Source organism: Gopherus flavomarginatus, chromosome 15, assembly GCF_025201925.1.
Source record: "Gopherus flavomarginatus isolate rGopFla2 chromosome 15, rGopFla2.mat.asm, whole genome shotgun sequence".
NCBI lineage: Eukaryota > Metazoa > Chordata > Testudines > Testudinidae > Gopherus > Gopherus flavomarginatus.
In genome coordinates this window covers 7,112,825-7,130,280 of record NC_066631.1, presented here as the reverse complement: position 1 = coordinate 7,130,280, position 17,456 = coordinate 7,112,825, and the positions used below count along the sequence as shown (strand labels likewise).

General features: G+C 45.1%; 1 protein-coding gene across 4 annotated transcripts in view; it reads left to right on the top strand.

The window, feature by feature from the left end:
- The window catches only part of RBM19 (RNA binding motif protein 19), a 116,072-nt gene that overhangs the window by 53,201 nt on the left and 45,415 nt on the right, over positions 1 to 17,456 (top strand). For all 4 annotated transcript variants that reach the window (XM_050924428.1, XM_050924431.1, XM_050924430.1 and 1 more), the window contains exon 22: positions 16,703 to 16,808. In XM_050924428.1, the coding sequence (XP_050780385.1) occupies positions 16,703 to 16,808 (106 nt within the window). The remainder of the gene's footprint in view (positions 1 to 16,702; positions 16,809 to 17,456) is intronic.

Below are 17,456 nucleotides of genomic sequence, written 5' to 3'. Positions count from 1 at the left end.
CACGATAAATCGATCCCCGGTAGATCAGTCGCTACCCGCTGATCTGGCGGGTAGTGCAGACGTACCCTTTGAGAACTGTTGATAAGTAGCCAGATGTTTGCAGAAATACAATAAAGGTGTCTTGGGAAAAAAAAACTGTAAAAATAACATTTTCTTGTATGCTGCAGTTATATGCTTAACAAGGTGCTTATAAAGAGAGACAACCTACAGCCAATAGATACTCAGACACGAGGCTTTGTGTCGTTGAACAGAAACGGACACCCAAATTTAAGCTTCACATACCAAAAACAGTTGTTGTTTTTCCCATTTCATCAGATTCTGAGTGGGTATGTTAACTCCATGTACTAATGCTATGTCCAGTCCCAATTTTAAGAAGACTTGAGAGATGGGTGGGGAAGTTTCTCTTCTTTGGAGTCCATGCCACACTATCAGATCTAATGATTGTTGTTGTACTCAGATAATGAGAACAGAGGCACTTAATGTGAACTTCGTTTTTAATATATTTGCATTTTTTAATCTACGTGTGCATCTCTGTTCTGATTAAAATCTGATTACTTTTGAAGTTCTTTTGCAGCTTTACAGTAATAGAAATTCTCTTAAATTGTAGCTATGTTCAGATAGGTGTCTGCCTAAAAATAATATCTAGTGCTTCTGTATTTATTCTCCATAAGATCAGATGTAGTCTGCTAAAACTGAACCTGAAATTAATGTCTTTCAGCTGCTAGCACCATAATCTCAGCCTGGTATCTAACAGATACTCTGTTTTCCTATGTAGTACACTGGCTAAATAGTTGGGGCTTTGCTTGATGACACGCAAGGCACAATAGAATGTTTCCTCAGTTACTTAAGTCCTCCATGGAGCTGAGAATTTAAATATCTGGCTTTGAAACTGATTCAGAAGGAGGCTCTGGGAGAATGGAGTTGTAGTGGGCTCTCCGGGGATTACTATTTTTTTAGTTTAAATTATTTTTGACCATAGCTGTAATTTAAACATTTAGAGTGGGATTTTCAAGGGGAGGGTTTTCTAAGGGAGTTGGGCACCTAGATCTCAGGCCTGGCCAAGCCGTGGGCTATTTTGAAATTCCAGCTTTTGTGTCACCACAATGGTGACTTGGTGCTTTTGAACTCAGGCCTGCTCCTGCAAGGTGATCTGCACAAGTAGAATTACAGTCTAGAGCCCTAGCTCATGTGGTGCTCTGCCTGGATGGAGTTCTCACTTGGTTTCAGCCACACAGTGTCTTGCATGGTTTGGGGGCAGTAGATCATAGATCTTCCTGTTGATACATGTAGGTACCACCTAGTGACCCCCAGTAGGAGTTGCATCTGAGTATCAGAGGGCAGAACTTGGCACCTAGGGGTATGTCTGCACTGCAGTTAAACACCTGTGACTGGCTGTTCTCAGCTGACCCAGGCTGCGGGGCTGTAACATTGCAGTGTAGATGCTCGGGCTTTGGGACCCTCCTCCCTTCTAGGGTCCCAGAGCTTGGCCTTCAGCCCAAGTGTCTACAGTGCAATGTTACTGCCTGAGTCAGCTGACATGGGGAAGCCGCAGGTATTTAATTGCAAGGTAGAGACACCTTTGGAGTTTGTTGTGTGGTGTAATTTTTAGAAGTGGGGATACTGACATACTAGGCTGTAAAACTGTGCAAACTACGCTGCAAGTCCCACAAGGGGCAACCTCCTCTGTTTACAAAAAGCCTTTTCAGAGAGATTCTACACTAATTTCTATTGCACAAAACCCAGGTGGAGGCCTGAATGAATCTGGCCCAAGGGAGAACATCTACAATGAACTAGAGTAGAAAGTGACCCATATAGGATAAACTACAGCATTCATGAGTGGTGCCATGAAAGTAAACAATCACCACATGCAAAAATTTGGTGGTGGATCAATTCCTTTTCTCTCACACACACACACCTCCTACTCAGTGTGAAACCAAGCTGTTAGTTTCCACATGTGCTCTGATACAACGCCCTCCCCCAAATAACTATCTAAGCTGCAACAAAGCAATATGTGACTGCACTGCCTTTGTTAGGATGGGTAACCCATTCTGCCTTGGTATTAACAGTTCCACGAACCAAGGGCTTTGTTAGTCATCAATGGAATGAGGATTATTCACCTAGTATAAATACCAGTGTCTTTTTTAAAAGTGTGCTATGAAGACTCAAAGGTGGTACTGGGATAGAAAGACTCTTAGTTCCCAAGGCCTGTGCTCATGAGCATGGTCACCCATTTTGAGAGGGGAGATGTAACTGCTTGATCTAAAGGAGATTACATTGGGATTTTCAAGCCACCTAATGGAGTTGGATGCTCAGTTCCCGTTAAAATTAAAATGAACGGAGATTCAGTGTCAAAGCCCCCTAAGTGGCTTTGGAAAACTCTCAGTGTGTGGGCATATATAAAGTTTCAGGGCAAGATTGTTTCTTGCTTCAGTTGTGTAATTTGTGATTAGGGTTTTAAAGTACAAGAATAAATGTAGACATTAAGCAGATACCTGTCACTGATCAACACTGATCAAGCAGTTAAATGCTGCAGGGAGGGAAGCATAAAAGAATTTGAGGTTATTGTGGACTTAATCATTTTGGGGCTAACAGACTGGATATGTTTGCAGAGTGCATTCCCAGAAGATCAAGCAGTGGAGCTAGCTAGACTTTACAGCTCTTCCAATTTAATGCATTTCTGTAATTCTCTAATTCCAAAGACATTCCAATGGGGATCTCTTAGTCACTATCTCTGTGGACCTAGCAGAGATCACCAACATGCATCTTCCGAGATGGGGCTTGAACTAGGTTCTACTGCAGGCGAAGTTAGATTATTTGGGCTCAGCCACCCAGCATTCTCCACCTCCCCTACTGCCACTAGGGCTAGTTAAATTATTCTGCAGGAGCCAGCACAGTAGAACTAAAGTACTGTGACAGTTGTACCATGGCAACTGTACCTGTCTATGTCTGTCATTCTCTAGCTGCAGCTGAGAAGCTGTCGAAAAATAATCATTATTTGGAAGGTAGAAGGAGGGTGCGGGGAAGGAGAAAAGAGACAGAATTTAAGACAATACAATTCTGCTTCTACAATCAGTGCAAATCTGTGCAGACCTGGGAAAGGAAATGCCCTTTTAACACTAGCTTTAAAGTAAATCTCTTTACGGAATTTAGTATCTTGCACAACATTAAACCTTGCAAAGTGGAATTAAATACAACAAAATTAAGAAGCCAAACCTGATACGAGCACCTGTTTAAAAATGAGTTAAATGGAGGGATATTGAAATTTTAAACCCCTTCACTGTGCTGCTGAAAGGGGATTTTTTTTGCCCAGTTTTTGGAATTATGCTTATTCTGTTTAGCACGCAGCCTAACTGTGTAATTACACGATAGACTGGAGTAGAATTTAGTGCCCGTAATACCAGTTATAAAGAAGAGCCCTAATTATGTACATCTCAGGTAAATAATACATCAGGGGGCATGGAAGAACATAATTATAATTCTGAAAACCTACATAATTACTAATTTACTGGGAATTTCAGAAAGCTTTTGATAAGATCCCTTATAAGCAACCATGAAGGAAAATAAACTGAGTAAGGGGCAAAACGTTGTTCCATTTCTGAAAACAGTCTAAGCAAGGGGAAACAGTGCTAGTGAATAGTGTCTTGGAGGGCTCTTGGGAGGGGAAGGATGGGTTTGTGGGGAGGGTTCTGGACTAGTACTAAGAAGACCAGGGTCCTGATTCTGGCTTTGCCTCAAACTCCCTGTGTGGCCTTTGGTAAATGTCAGCCTCAGTTTCCCCCTCTATAAAAGAGGGTAATTGCTACCTATTTCATATGAGTGTTGAGGGCAAATTGATAAGTACTCAAAAGAAGCACATTTGGTGGTGCCTGAGCACCACAGAAAATTCAGTTAACATGGATAAGTTGTGTGACAAAGTTCCTCCTCTACCTTGGTGGGTCCGCTTATTGGCAGATTTGCTCACCTCAGTGATCTTCCCCACAATCTGGGTCAACTTCTTCTGTGTCTGAACAGGAGTTGGGAGGTTTGGGGGAACCCAAGCCCACTCTCTACTCCAGGTTTCAGCCCAGGGCCTCGTGGCTTGCAGCTGTCTATAGTGCCTTCTGTAACAGCTGCATGACAGCTACAACTCCCTGGGCTACTTCCCCATGGCCTCCTCCAAACACCTTCTTTATCCTCACCACAGGACCTTCCTCCTGGTGTCTGATAATGCTTGTACTCCTTAGTCCTCCAGCAGCACACCCTCTCAGCTCCTTGCATCTTTTGCTCCCAGCTCCTCACACACACTTTCTCTCCTCTAGCTCCCCCTCACCTGACTGGAGTGAGCTTTTTAAACCCAGGTGCCGTGATTAGCCTGCCTTGACTGGCTGCAGGTGTTCTAATCAGCCTGTCTGCCTTAATTGGTTCTAGTAGGTTCTTGATTATGCTAGTGCAGCCCCTGCTCTGGTCACTCAGGGAACAGAAAACTGCTCATCCAGTGACCAGTATATTTGCCCTCTACCAGAATCCTGTACCCCTCTGGCCTGGGTCTGTCACAGTGGGTATTCGGACAGTAGGGTTTCTCTGTGCTAACGATTTGAAAGGTGATTATACTGTGAGGTGGTGGTGGAGAGATGCCAAGTTTAATTCACAGAGCAAAACCACAATGGAGCCCATGCCCAGATGGGTTTAAATCTCTCTGGGAGAACAGAGCAGGAGGATGAGAGGCGAAATATGTGGATTAATATACTGAAAATGTATATTACAGTTTTCCTCCCCGAAAACTTTTCTCAGATACTGATGGGCTCTGAACTTGTAGGATCATGTGAAGGGAGAGAGACTTAGGAAATGGGCGAGACTGACTTCAGTGGAGTCGTATATTAGGCAGAACCACACACAGCTTTCTACCCCGTATGTGTCACGTATTATTGAAAAGCAAAGGGAACACTTTGTGAGTTATAATCAGATAACACCGTAGCTGCCTCACCTGCAGCACTGTACCTAGTGTCAATCCTCCCCTCTCCATACAGCTGTGAGAAGGCCCTGAGAAGGGTGCTGGCTAGAGGCAGAGAGGCTAAAACTGGTGAGATACGGACAGTGTGCTAGGGTTGTATGTTTCAATTTTGAATTGTATTTGTTTCTCCTGCGTTGAGACCTTTAGGAGGATGATTAAGGCCTCCCTTAATTTGCGATATTGCGGATCTTGCAACATTAGACTTCCATTGCAGTTTTGACAGCGGGAACCCAGCTGTGTGTGGGGGTGACAGGAGAAGCCTCTGCCACCCTGGGCGGCCGACTGTGGGAGCACCCACTCTGAGCCCTGCACACGGCGGAGCTCCTACTCTTAGCCCCAGGATCCTGCTGTCAGCCCCAAACAGCTGATAGCAGGAGACCCCACTCTCAGCCCTGGGCTCCCACTCTCTGCCCCAGGTGGCTGACAGCAGGAGCTCCCACTGTCAGCCCCACACATGGCAGGGCTCCCGCTGTTGTCAGCTTTTCCAAATTACTGCAAATAACAGATCTGTTATTACTTTCCACGATTTTCCCTGGCTTGTCTGCAACTCAGCTGCAATTATTTGACAATAATCCTACGATTCAAGTAAGGCCTTAATGATAATGCACGTGTTAAACAAATACTGAAAGCCACCTTGGACTTATTTCTCTTGGGATATAAATTATTCTGGTGGGATTTTGCTTGTGGTTTGGGGGAGTCCAGGTCTACAAAAACTGATGCTTAATCCTCTAAGCAGCTACTTCCCCTCTGTTAATAGTAGATGCACTATGCATTTCTTCTGCTGTATACCACGCTTCCTAGCTCTGCCTGGATCCTGAAGCTGAGCTCTGAGCTTGCTCCATTCTTCCCGCAGCCATGACATCACGTGATCTATACAGATGCCTTTAATCTCAAATGTGTGGGAAGGGGTAGCAGGACCCAGCAATAAAATTTCAGTCAACAATGGAAACAAATAAGTCAACTGGTGGTCCTGAGTGAGAGGAGGACATTAGCAGGAGCATTAAGAAAAGAAGGGATTTGATGTGACAGTCAGAAGACAAGAGGGCTAGACATGCAGAGAGTTAGTGCTAGAAGAGCGAAGCCAAGGTTCTTAGCCCTGGTGCTAGAATCCTGAATCACAGAAGGAGAGTGCCTGAAAAGGTGTGAGCGCCATGCTGGGGGAGTGAGGAGGCGGGAAAGGTAGGTTTGGGACAGTACCTTAAAAGGAGAGAAGTGAGAATGATAAGGCAACAGTTGCTGGCTGGTCTGAGCTCAGCAAAGCGGCAGTGAGGGGATGTGCTGGGATAGATGTGACTGGCAATGTGCCACTCCTATGCAGTGGCTGAAGAGAGATTTTGGAAGAGCTGCAGAGAGCGCCCACTCCAGGAGCTTCGCTCCCTGCATCCTGCTCACTTCACCAGCATCTTTTTTTTTTTTTCCTTTTTGTACCTGTTCACAACATGTTGTTTTATTTTTACCACTTGAAGCAGGTCCCATTGACTAATCCCCACCTCTCCCTATAGTCACAGTAAGCTCAAAAGAGAGAGAAAAAGCCGCACTTCATTTGCAAGTCCTTCTGCTGTGTGTGTCGCTAATGACCACTCTAATTATGATATCGCACAGATATCCTTCAGGGGCTGCCTAATCCAGTTGCCTTTTGACATCTCATTGGATCAGAGGATGTTTGGAAATTTTTGCGATGAAAAGGGAGTGGGTCCGGGGTGGAAGAGCGACCACGGGAGAGCAGGTCTGGGTTTTAGCAGCAACACTTGGTTGTTTCCACCTACTGCCCTGCTCCCTCTTCTGCTGTATCACAGGTTCGCTGGTGGGCCAGTTCTCAGAAAGGCTTTAGAATCGTTTTCCAAATGGAGGAGCGAAGCGGTGGGGGGGGGGAGGCAATGTGTAAGAAAGTGTTTGCAGCGGGGAGGGGGTGGCGGGGAGTCAGCAGAAATTAGCATGAAAGGCTCCTCTGCCATGCTGTGGAGAGCGAGCGGGGAGATAAAACGAGACCGTGCTTTGTGCCTAGCCGGCGACATGATAATTGGCTTTCCTTCCTAGCGAACTTTGCAAATGATGCTCTTTAACTCGTCGGCGAGATAAACAGTTGCTGCGGCAGGTGTGCCGAAAGTGCCGTCTGGATGTAATTAGACATGTTCTCAAGAGAGTGCCCTGAGAAATCTAACCGTGGCATTCATTCTGGGCACTTCCCATGGGCCATGCCACCCACCCCCTCTCCCTCTCCCTCTCTGGCACTTCTCCTTTTACTGTGGAAAGGAAAGTCCTCCTGCTGACTTGCTTCTGTGTTAGTTTGGACCACGTGTGCGCCACAGAATAACTGTTAGGTGCCCTTTGGCTGCAAAACCCCAATTGACCAGCTGATTTTGAAGCCTTTCTCTCTGTCAATCACACAGGGCTTGAGGCGGTTTGCCTTGTTTGCAAACCAAAATCACTCTCTTGTGTCTTAAAACTCATCAAACCATTTGGAGTGTTTCATTATTTTTCTTTACCCCTTGAAAATGTTTGCATTTGCATTGCACCTTTTTTTTTTTAATCTCAATGCATTCTGCTAGCACTAATTAATTAAGGAATTAAGCCTCACACCGCTCCATGAGGTTGGTAAATATTATCCCTATTTTGCAGGTGGCAGACTCCAACAACAGTGCTGTTGTGACTTTCCCAAGGTCATACAGCAGATCTGCTGAGTCTAGAATAGAACCCACAAGTCCATTCTCATGTTATAACTATTGGATTATTTAACAGATCAAGCAGCTGATTAAGGGTTAGCCGAGCTCTAAATACTGGCATCTGCTTGAGCTCTACCCATAAGGGTTAGCTCTGGCTTTTAAGGACAGCCACTCTTGATTGTCATGGGATGTTTAAATAGGGTCCAGCCAAACAGCATTCCAAGCTGCTACCATTATTTCACAGAGTAGTCTGCCTACCTGGAAAGCTTGGTGTTGCCTTGAGAGCTAAAATATTTGTGTTTTCTAATTCTACTTTTCTGTTATTCTGAATCTAATCATATAATCTTCAGGGAAATGAGCTAAATACGTTGAATGAGATTGCAAAGCACATACAGCATAAGTCAGGATCATTTAACACAGTGCTGAAGTGCAGCTCCTTCTGGGGTGGAACATGGCAATTGTCCAATAGGGCACACCAACACTAACCAGCGGTGTAGGTCTGGAAATGGAGAAAAGTTAAGTACCATCTCCATTTGAAACTACGGAAGGGATTAAATAGGCAGAGAATTGTTATGCAAGATGGAATTTGGCCTGGACACCAAGGCTAACAATTCTACTCCTGTTAAAAGCGCCATGGGCTATAAATGACCATAAGTAGGCGAGGCCATCTATTTTCCATGACACCCATAATATGGAACCTCCAGAACATAGTGCCTCCCAACACCGTTGCAGGGCATTCGCTTAGTGCTGACTCGGAAGAAAGAGTGCCCCATGCAAAATCAGCATCACCATGTCTTGCAGAACTCCTGACTTCCTTTGCAGATCTCTCATCCACATACCGGCCATGCTTAGCATGCGAGATCACAGTTTGAGACGGCATGTGCAGTCGTTCTAGACTTCTCTTGCCTCTTCCTTCCTTAGTAAAGACGCTCCTGTATAAAGGGGGGATCTGTTTGCTTTGTGTCCAGCGTTTCCTTCTTCCACAAGGCGTACCCCCTGTTTCTGGACTCCTGCCACAGTCCTTTCCACAGCACTAGTTTGAGAGGCCTCCAAACAAGCCTTGTAGTGTAGGGTGAGCAAAGAGCCAACCAAGTTTGAAGACAAAGGTGCTATCTAATAAATCATGGGATGCACACTAGTCTGGGTTCTTCTCATCCACGCTAAGAGGACACTTGCTTGTAACACTGGTTTAGGGGCAGTGAAAGGTGGTGATCGGTATTTAGTGTCCTGTCCAACAGGATTACCTAGTGCAGACGAAGTCAATCGGTGAGAAGCTACTGCATTAACCTTGTGTTCACATTCGTCCCTTGGCAGGTTATTGTGGGAGTAGCCCCTTCTTAAGATTGCTTTAGCTCTGCAAACCAATGCCTGTTCTGCTGGAAAGGACCTCCAACAACCTTCTCCTGCCTTATTTCTCAGTCAGGGCTGCTGGCAGTAAGAGCGATAGACTTGTTTCAGCATGTCAGAAGGCTTTACTCCATTCCTGCCCTCCTTCCCGCGCATTCATTCATTAATTTTCTGAAGTTACTGAGGAGACATTATTGATGATGATGATAATAGTAATAGGGAAGATATGTGGCAGATTAATTCCTGAACTCTCTAACAGGATTTAAGCTAACAAGAGAGGAGGGCTTTTTTCTTCTTCCTCCTTTCAGATTTTTCCTATGCTGGGGATAACGACACCAAAGAGTGTTAAATTGGTTCTGAATGTCCACCTCTGGCTGTCCACATTCTTGTAATGATTTCATTAGCTTGAATTATCCACGTTATTTTCTTGTAATGGGATTAGCTGTACCGGAGTCAGCTGAAGACCTGAGGGGGAGGAACATTCTGCTGTGTATTTCATTAACTCTCTCATGTAGGGGGTGGAACTGACCACGACTCAGCCCAGGGGCAAACCTATTTGGCAGGGTCCTTCGTTCCAAAAGGAGGAGGAAAAAGAAAAGAGGCCATTATTCCTCTGTAATCAGTAAATCGGTGTAGGAGCAGAGACTGGCAGAACAGTTTGTTGGCGAATTGCTATTTGGGGATGATTTATTTAAAAAAAAAAAAAAGTAATAAAGAAAATCATTGCCAAGCAAAAACTAAATTTTGCTCAGATGATGCAGAATTTAGGCCTGATGCTGTAGACAGCATTTTGCAGGTCAGTGAAGGGAGAAGCTACACTGCGCTTGTGTCTGCTTGGGAACTTTGCATTCATTGCCCAGAACGCCCTGTGTTACTGGCAAACTGTTAAATCTTTTCTCGACTAGACTTCGCAATGTAATTGGTGCTGGATTTGCTTGAAATGGGAGATGGGCTTTCTAGCTTATATATTTGGGGGGCGTGTCTCAGGAGTGATTCCTTGCAACAGTTAGATGAACCATCTTGTTCTTGGGATGCACTGTATATAGTCTCTTGTGTGACCATTTGTATAGATCAGTGGTGAAATTATGCTCTCCCTTTCCTTTTTGGAGTCTTTCAGCGGAGTTTCCTTTGATTAGCTAGTGACTAACAGCTTATCACACTAATTCTGATTGATCTTTACTCAGTGTCTCGGGTCTAAGAATAATGACGCCGTTTCAGAAATATATAATGTGAATGGGCTAAATTATGGAAGCATCTAGTACAATCATTGTTATTTATGTAGTGCCAGAGGCATGCTGGACACTTTACAAAGAGGAAGAGAAGCTCCCTGCCCTGAAGAACTTACAATCGAAATAGATATTATTCAGACGGAGAATGGGATGAAAGGACACAGCAAAGATGCAGAGCAGTCAGGGTTAGAACATGTCTTGCGGAGCCAGCATTGCCTGGCTGATTTTCTTGTGGGCATCACAGCAGAAGTAGGTCTTGAAGGGAATTGGAAAGAGGAAAAGGAGGGGCCTAGGGACAGTGTGCAGGGGCTGCTGTGGAAGAAAGCATAGAGATAGTTGTGGGAGATGTGGACAGACAGGTCATCGAGGCTGAATTTGGTTCAGCAGTGACTGCAGGTCACAGGGGCAACACAATTATAGAAAAGAACAGGTCAATAAGTGCAGGCGGAATACAAAGGCGTTTGATGATGAGGACAAAAAGCTTGAACTAAACAGGTTGGAGAGCGAGGACACCAGTGGAGGTATCCAGGTATGGGGTGATGGAGCCGGAGTGAAGAGTATGGACGCTGGTGGGGGGAAGAGGGAGGTGCAAGGGGTGTCAACGAGGAAGAGGGTACAGTAATTGAGATGAGGGCCTGGAAAGGACTTCTGGGGGCATGGACGGCAAGATGGTGATAGACCTCGAGGTGTTAATGGAGGCAGGATTTAGACATGGCCTGGGTTGTGTAAGGCAAAAGAGGGGGGAGAGGTCAGTGATGGTCCCTAGGTTACAGACTTCAGTGACAGGGAGGATGGTGCTTATTGGCAACAGCAGCAGGCACCACAGGGAAATGTGTGTGTTGAGGAGGCGCACGTGCTGCCATATTTATTTGTATTCTCCTTCATGTTCACCATTAAAGGAGCTCAAGTGCTAACACCAAGTATCTGGGGCCTTCCTGTGCTGAGAGGTGCCAAATAGGCTTTTTTGTTATCCACCAAACTAAACCAAGGATCTCAGTCCATTTAATAGTAACATACCATCCTCACAGTCAGCAGGCCATGGGCTCCTTCTTCCAAATCACCTGGTCCCAACTGATGGGGAGTCTAGCGGCTTCCGTCTGCTTCTCTCTCTGTTCACCCAGTTGGTTAAGAGGAAATCCACCCAACTGCTGGAAGATTTGATGGTGTGGTGGGAATATTATTGACATCAGGATAGCCATGCAGACAATCTGCAAACCTTGTGCTGCTGTGTGTGTTTCAGGGGGAGCACTGATGTGTCCCACTAGCTGGGGTCTTGCACAGGAAATCTGCTCATCTTGCTCATTTGCCACCTGTGACTTTTGGTTTGCCTCGATGAATCCTCCTGCAATTTGTGGGTTGTAGAGGCGCAGATTGGGGCTTGTGCGCAATCGGGGAGACGTATGTGACCCTCTCTTCCTGAATCCATAGAGATGATTCACCCCGGTAGGGCCAACGTGCTGTTGTCTTTGTGTGAATATTGTTCGGTATGAAGCAAAGTCACCACTGCGTCTTTTACGGAGTGAGCGGTGATGCACCGATGGCCGTGTGAGTCCTGTCACGCTCTCAGGCTGTGTATGAACCCTAGCACTGATGCACTAGGGAAGGAATGCTGGTATTCTGTGTGTGAGGATCCTTTTGGCTCTCACTGAATTGTTCTTTTTTACTCTGCTCCGTTGGCAGGTATGTAGCACAGTACAAATGAGGGAATTCCAATTCCCTTCCCAACATCTCAATTCAGTCATTAGTTACTTCAGAGAGTCAGAGCTCTGGTCCTGCCCACGGGTGTCCCATGAAGAAAGGGTCAGTTGCCATTTCTGAGTCTCACTGTTTTTTTCCTTCATCTGTACAGAGGAAGAGAGGGTGTGGGTCGCACAGTGCGTCGCTTTGTGTTAGCTCCAGCAGCAAGGTTCCTCGCCAACCTTCTGGTTGATGAGTCCAGTTTGCCACACACTCATCAGGGAACTATCCCGCAGAGAGAGAGCTGCATTTTCATACTTACACCTGTGGGCAAGTGGGATTTGTGTACATCAGAGTTGGTTATAGGGAAGGGAGGGGGGAATGTCATTGATCTGAGCTGCCATAAAGCACACCTCCCTCTTTGTACGTGTGAATGCATAGCACACCCCTTCAAACAAATTAGAAATGTGAGACCACCTCCCTTTGTTCAGAGCATAAACTATCTTCCCTGGATAAGGGATATCCCATTCAGGAGAGAGTAATTGCTTCCCCCTTCTCCCCCCCAATAGCTGGATGAAAGAATAATTGGATGCATGAGGTGTGAGTTTCTCCACCGAGGTGGCAAGGGGAACATTAAAGGCCCAGTCTCTCCACTTCATTCACAGCTGCTCGTATGGTAATTGCTGTGTTATGGTTTCTAATTATCAACACTGTGGGGTGGCTCTTCTCCCTAGCCCCAGCGGGGTCATCTGTGCTTCTATTGGGAGTCCCAGTGTATCCCTTTCTACTAGGGTGACCATATAGCATATGGGAAAAATCAGGACACGAGGTAGGAGGTAATAGGAGTCTATATAAGAAAAAGCCCCAAATATCGGGACTGTCCCTACATTTGGTCACCATATCTTCTACTCAGGCCAGGTCTCTCGCTGAAGAAGCTTGCGTGGAGTTCCCTTCTGAGCCCCTCGTCAACTGCTCCATGGATTCCACTGTCAAGTAGCTCAAGTCTGGTGGAGCTGGTGTCTATGCCCTCCAGTCCTCTCCGTCCCCTAGGCCCAAGGGACTCAAACGTGCTCAGCTCCCTTGATGGTGTCACTTGCTTTCCCAGAGCCCCTCCAGGTGTGTTAAATCTGGCCTGCCGCCCGGGTTGTGGGTATGCCCACCTCATGCTCTTAGCTGATTTTGTGCACTTCGGGTGAGTCTGAACATCAGTGGATTTTCAGGTCATCTCTCCAAACAAACAATCCCCAGGGGTCAGTATGAGTGATTATAATAACGTGGTGATAATAACAGCAGGAGAGCTACAGGTGGAGTTCAGCATATTTCCCTCACTGACCTCTTTCCTGGGCTTCTTGTGGGCAAGGCACAGGATTGAGAGGCAGAAGAATAGTGTTCTTTTCCCATCTCTGTCACAGCCTGTGTGTGTAACCTGGGTCAAGTCACTCAAGCTTTTTGACCCAGATTTTCACAGGTATGTAAGTGTTGTTCTTCTCATTGTTCTAACACCTGACTTAGAAGTCTCTCTCATTGAAAATCAATGGCAGTGTACCAAAATACATTTAAAAATCTGGCCTTTCGTGCCTCAGTTTGCACTTTGTTATAACGGGGGTGATGCCCACCTATCTCACATTAGGGTTGTGGGACTTCACGTCAGGGTTGTACGTGGCAGTGAGAGATTTCTTCCATTGAGAGGTATATCATATAAGGTCAAAGTATAATTCATATTCCTTTGTGTGCATGTCCCATGTCAAAGGCACTTCTTCATGCTCTCCACACCAGGCAGTGCCACCAAAGAAGCAACATTCCAGAGTGGATTTGATTTAAATCACTAGTCAGGAAGACTTGATTTAAGCTGGTTTTCTACATAAAAGTGCATTCTTGTTGGTTGTTATAACCTAAATACATATTCTTCACAACTCAGAGATAGATATAGGTTTCATTTTTAGAAGGTACACACTATACATTTTCAAACTGATTTATTGTGAAAACTTTTCAGATGAGTTTTCCAGCTGTATCAGAAAATGAATGATTGTTTGGCTATTTCATTTACCAAAGGTAAATTGGGAAGTGAACTATCTCCAATTCAACAGATTAATTATTAATATTTGGAGGATTTTCTTGCCAGGCTGTATTAGGAGGAGAACATCACCAGACACACATTTAAATTGTTTTATTTAACTAAAACAACAACATTAAGTGTTCTGGATGTTTTTTTTTCAACAACAAAGATAATATTGTAACAAAAAAGCATATGTCTCTCGCTTCTCACATTAATCTTCAGACTTCTTCTCCTTGTCCAGATCTATTCAGTCCCCAACAATCTTCTATTCATTGAACTTTTTGAAACTTTTCACTTTTCAAGAGAGGTAAGGGATTGACTCTGTGTACACAAATTTGCAAAGGGACAATAGAGTTGAGATCTGTTATTTCTCACCTCTATATATTATTTATTTATTTTAAAACATGTTTGTTAACAAGCATGTTACCTCTGGGGAGACAAATCCACAGTTTGAAAACTACAAAACTAAGCATCTCTGATGGTATCTTCTACACTGAGCACTGAGTCCCATTGGGTGGATAGAAAGATTAACCTAAATAATCTATACAGAAGCCTGTGGAACCTTATAACATTGGGTTCCTAATCTATGAACTATTGGAACTCATTTACAAATCTTTTTCTTAAACATTACATGAATATGTTGTCTCATATTATAGAATTAGAATTTATGATCTCTATTCCATGATGAGATATCTTTGAGCTATAATATATCTTAATTAAAACTCTTTAGAAAAGATTTTCCCTCAAAAAGTATTTTATCAGAAAAATCCAATTCTTTTAATTTTTTTTTTAAATCATTGATTTTTATCCACCCTGCAACATTCCCCTGTTGGAAGCATGACCTGATGTTGTCTAGTAGTTTGAGCGCTGGTCTGAGAGCCAGGAGACCCTTTCTAATCTGACCATTGACCTGCTGGGGTGGCTTAGTCACGTCACTTCCTCTCTGTCTGCTTCTTTTCCCCTCCCGCTCTTTGTCTTGCCCCTTCAGACTGTAATCTCTTTGGGGCAGGGTCTATGTCTTACTAGGTGTGCATAGACCAGCAGGGCCCCAGTCTTGGTTAGCTCACCCAGGCACCACTCTAATACAGATAATAATAGAGAAGTACATAGAGTTCTTGCAGTCTCAGTTCCCCCTAGCCGCCTTGTGGGAGACTGGTTCCCCACCGAAAACAATGTCGTGTTTCCACTGCGTTTAGACTTGAGCACTCCTGCTCTCCAAGGCTGTTGCGCCTCTTCTGTTTTATTTTGTTTGTTTGTTTCCTTAGCACCATCTCAAAGGGGGGGGGGGGGGTTGGGAGGCGGGAATAGCTACGAGGAGCAGACGTGCAGATTCATTGTGAGGATTCATAATGCTACATTTACACACCGCACCGCCTGAGGAAATTGGATAGATGAATGCCTGGTCATGCTGCCAGTGCAGCGGGTTAACTTCCTGGATTTAGCTTATATTATTTCACGAGAGCATTTACGGCCTTTACTGTGTTTAGTCTCGGTCGCTCTTTGGCATTGTAGCATCTCCAACTCCTTTGTGTGTGTGTAGATTTTCAAATAAAATAACATATCTATTCAAACCCAGTCCACATTAAATATTTATTGTCTGCAATTGGTGCATGTGTGTATGATAACTGGACATCTAAGAAAAGAAAAGAAAAGAAAAGAAAGGGAGCTGGAGCTCAGCTGCAGAGAAAAGTGGCCTCTTGTGGAATTTCTAAAATGGCAGCATCTCTCTCTTTCTCTCTGGGGGGTGTGGGGAAGGTAAAGTATTCAAAATCATCCTTTGGCTCTCACAAGCTCCGTTTCCCTCTGCCCCAGCCCATCAAGGGCTCTGAAGTAAGAGAATAGCTTGAAAAGAGAAGCCCATCGGACAGGATTGGGAAATAACTAGTCAGCTGCCTGATTCTTTAATGCTTTACAAGTTAGGATGCTGCTAAGAGGATACTCGCGTCCACGGGGAGTGAGGAGTGGAACCTGTGGGAGATGGGGGAGCTGTTCCCGGAAAGACCATGCTAGCACTGTGGGCCTTCCTGGCTTGGCTTCTATCCCCATAGGCTCCTGTCCTTTCCTGGTTCACATCAGTGCCCTGTGTGCAGCGGCTGATTTTAAATACCGCCTGAAAGGAATGGAGATTTCACCATAGATTGAGGCCGTGTGCTGCTGCCTAATATTAAACTGTTACCAAAGAGATGTACTTGTGCGTTCAGCACTGTGTACAGTGGTACAGCGCAAATCCTTACTTTCTTCCCAGCAGAGAAGAAACATGCCAAATACTGCAAAGACGTCTTCTGCTGTGTTCGGGAGTGTCCAGTTGGAAGACTCTTAGTAGCCAAGATCCGTCACTAAATGTGGCCTAAAGAAATGGTACAGCATTTGCCTGCAGTGGTCATTCTGTAGCTGTCATGCCTGCAAGGCGTACATGAAAGGAGACATCCCTGTAATCAGGGCCAGCTCCAGGGGTTGTGCCGCCCCAAGCAGCCCAAAAAAATTTAAAAAAAAGGCACAATCACCTTTGCGATCTGCGGCGATTCAGCAGGAGGTCCTTCACTCCGAGCAGGAGTGAGAGACCCTCCCCTGAATTGCCGCCGAATACCTGAATGTGCTGCCCTGCTCCCGAGTTGCTGCCCGAAGCACCTGCTTGATAAGCTGGAGACCTGGAGCTGGCCCTGCCTGTAATGACACTGCCTTGGCTCATAAATGAGGTGGGTTTTTATCAAAGTATTGTTTCCCTGTCTCTTATTCACAGCACCTTTGGAGAGCTGAAGACCGTCCGCCTGCCAAAGAAAGTGGCTGGGACAGGATCTCACCGTGGCTTTGGATTTGTGGATTTCCTCACCAAACAGGATGCCAAGGTGAGCTCAGCAGTATAGTCTCTCTCCCTATCCCTCCCTCTTCCAGCCCTCAAATATTGTCTGTTTTCTGGCCTTTCACTTAAAGAACAGTGGCCTTGTCTAAGGTAGGATTCAGCCCAGATTTCAGCAATCAGTAGCTTACTTTATTGTGGCTTTCCTTGGCTGCACTTGGATTTTGCAGTGGTGCATCTTCCTGAGTGCTTGGCCTGCAATAGTTGGGCTGTTTGCTATTTCCCAATGTAGGCGAGGCCTAAACTATAGAGTTTCCGTCTAAGGTCTTCACATACAGAGGAATCTGATTGGATGATCACAATGGTCCCTTTAGGGCTTGGAATCTATAAATCTAGGACTAGCGTTTCTGACTGGCCAGAGAAGCTGTCATGTAAAAACCCACCAAATGGTATTGTGTGGCTTGAATAGCATCACAGGTGGAATGGACACAGGTTTGGAAGTTAGAAAGATTCCTCTTTCCAGTTTTGGTTTTGTCACTGGTTGACTCTAACTGGGCAAGTTATTCCCAACTTTGAGCCACCATTTCCCATTCATAAAATGGGGATAAAGATGCTTCCCTAGTCCCACCCTTTGTCTGTCTTGTCTGTTTAATTTAAATTCTTTAGGGCAGGGATTGTCTCCCACTATGTGTGTGTA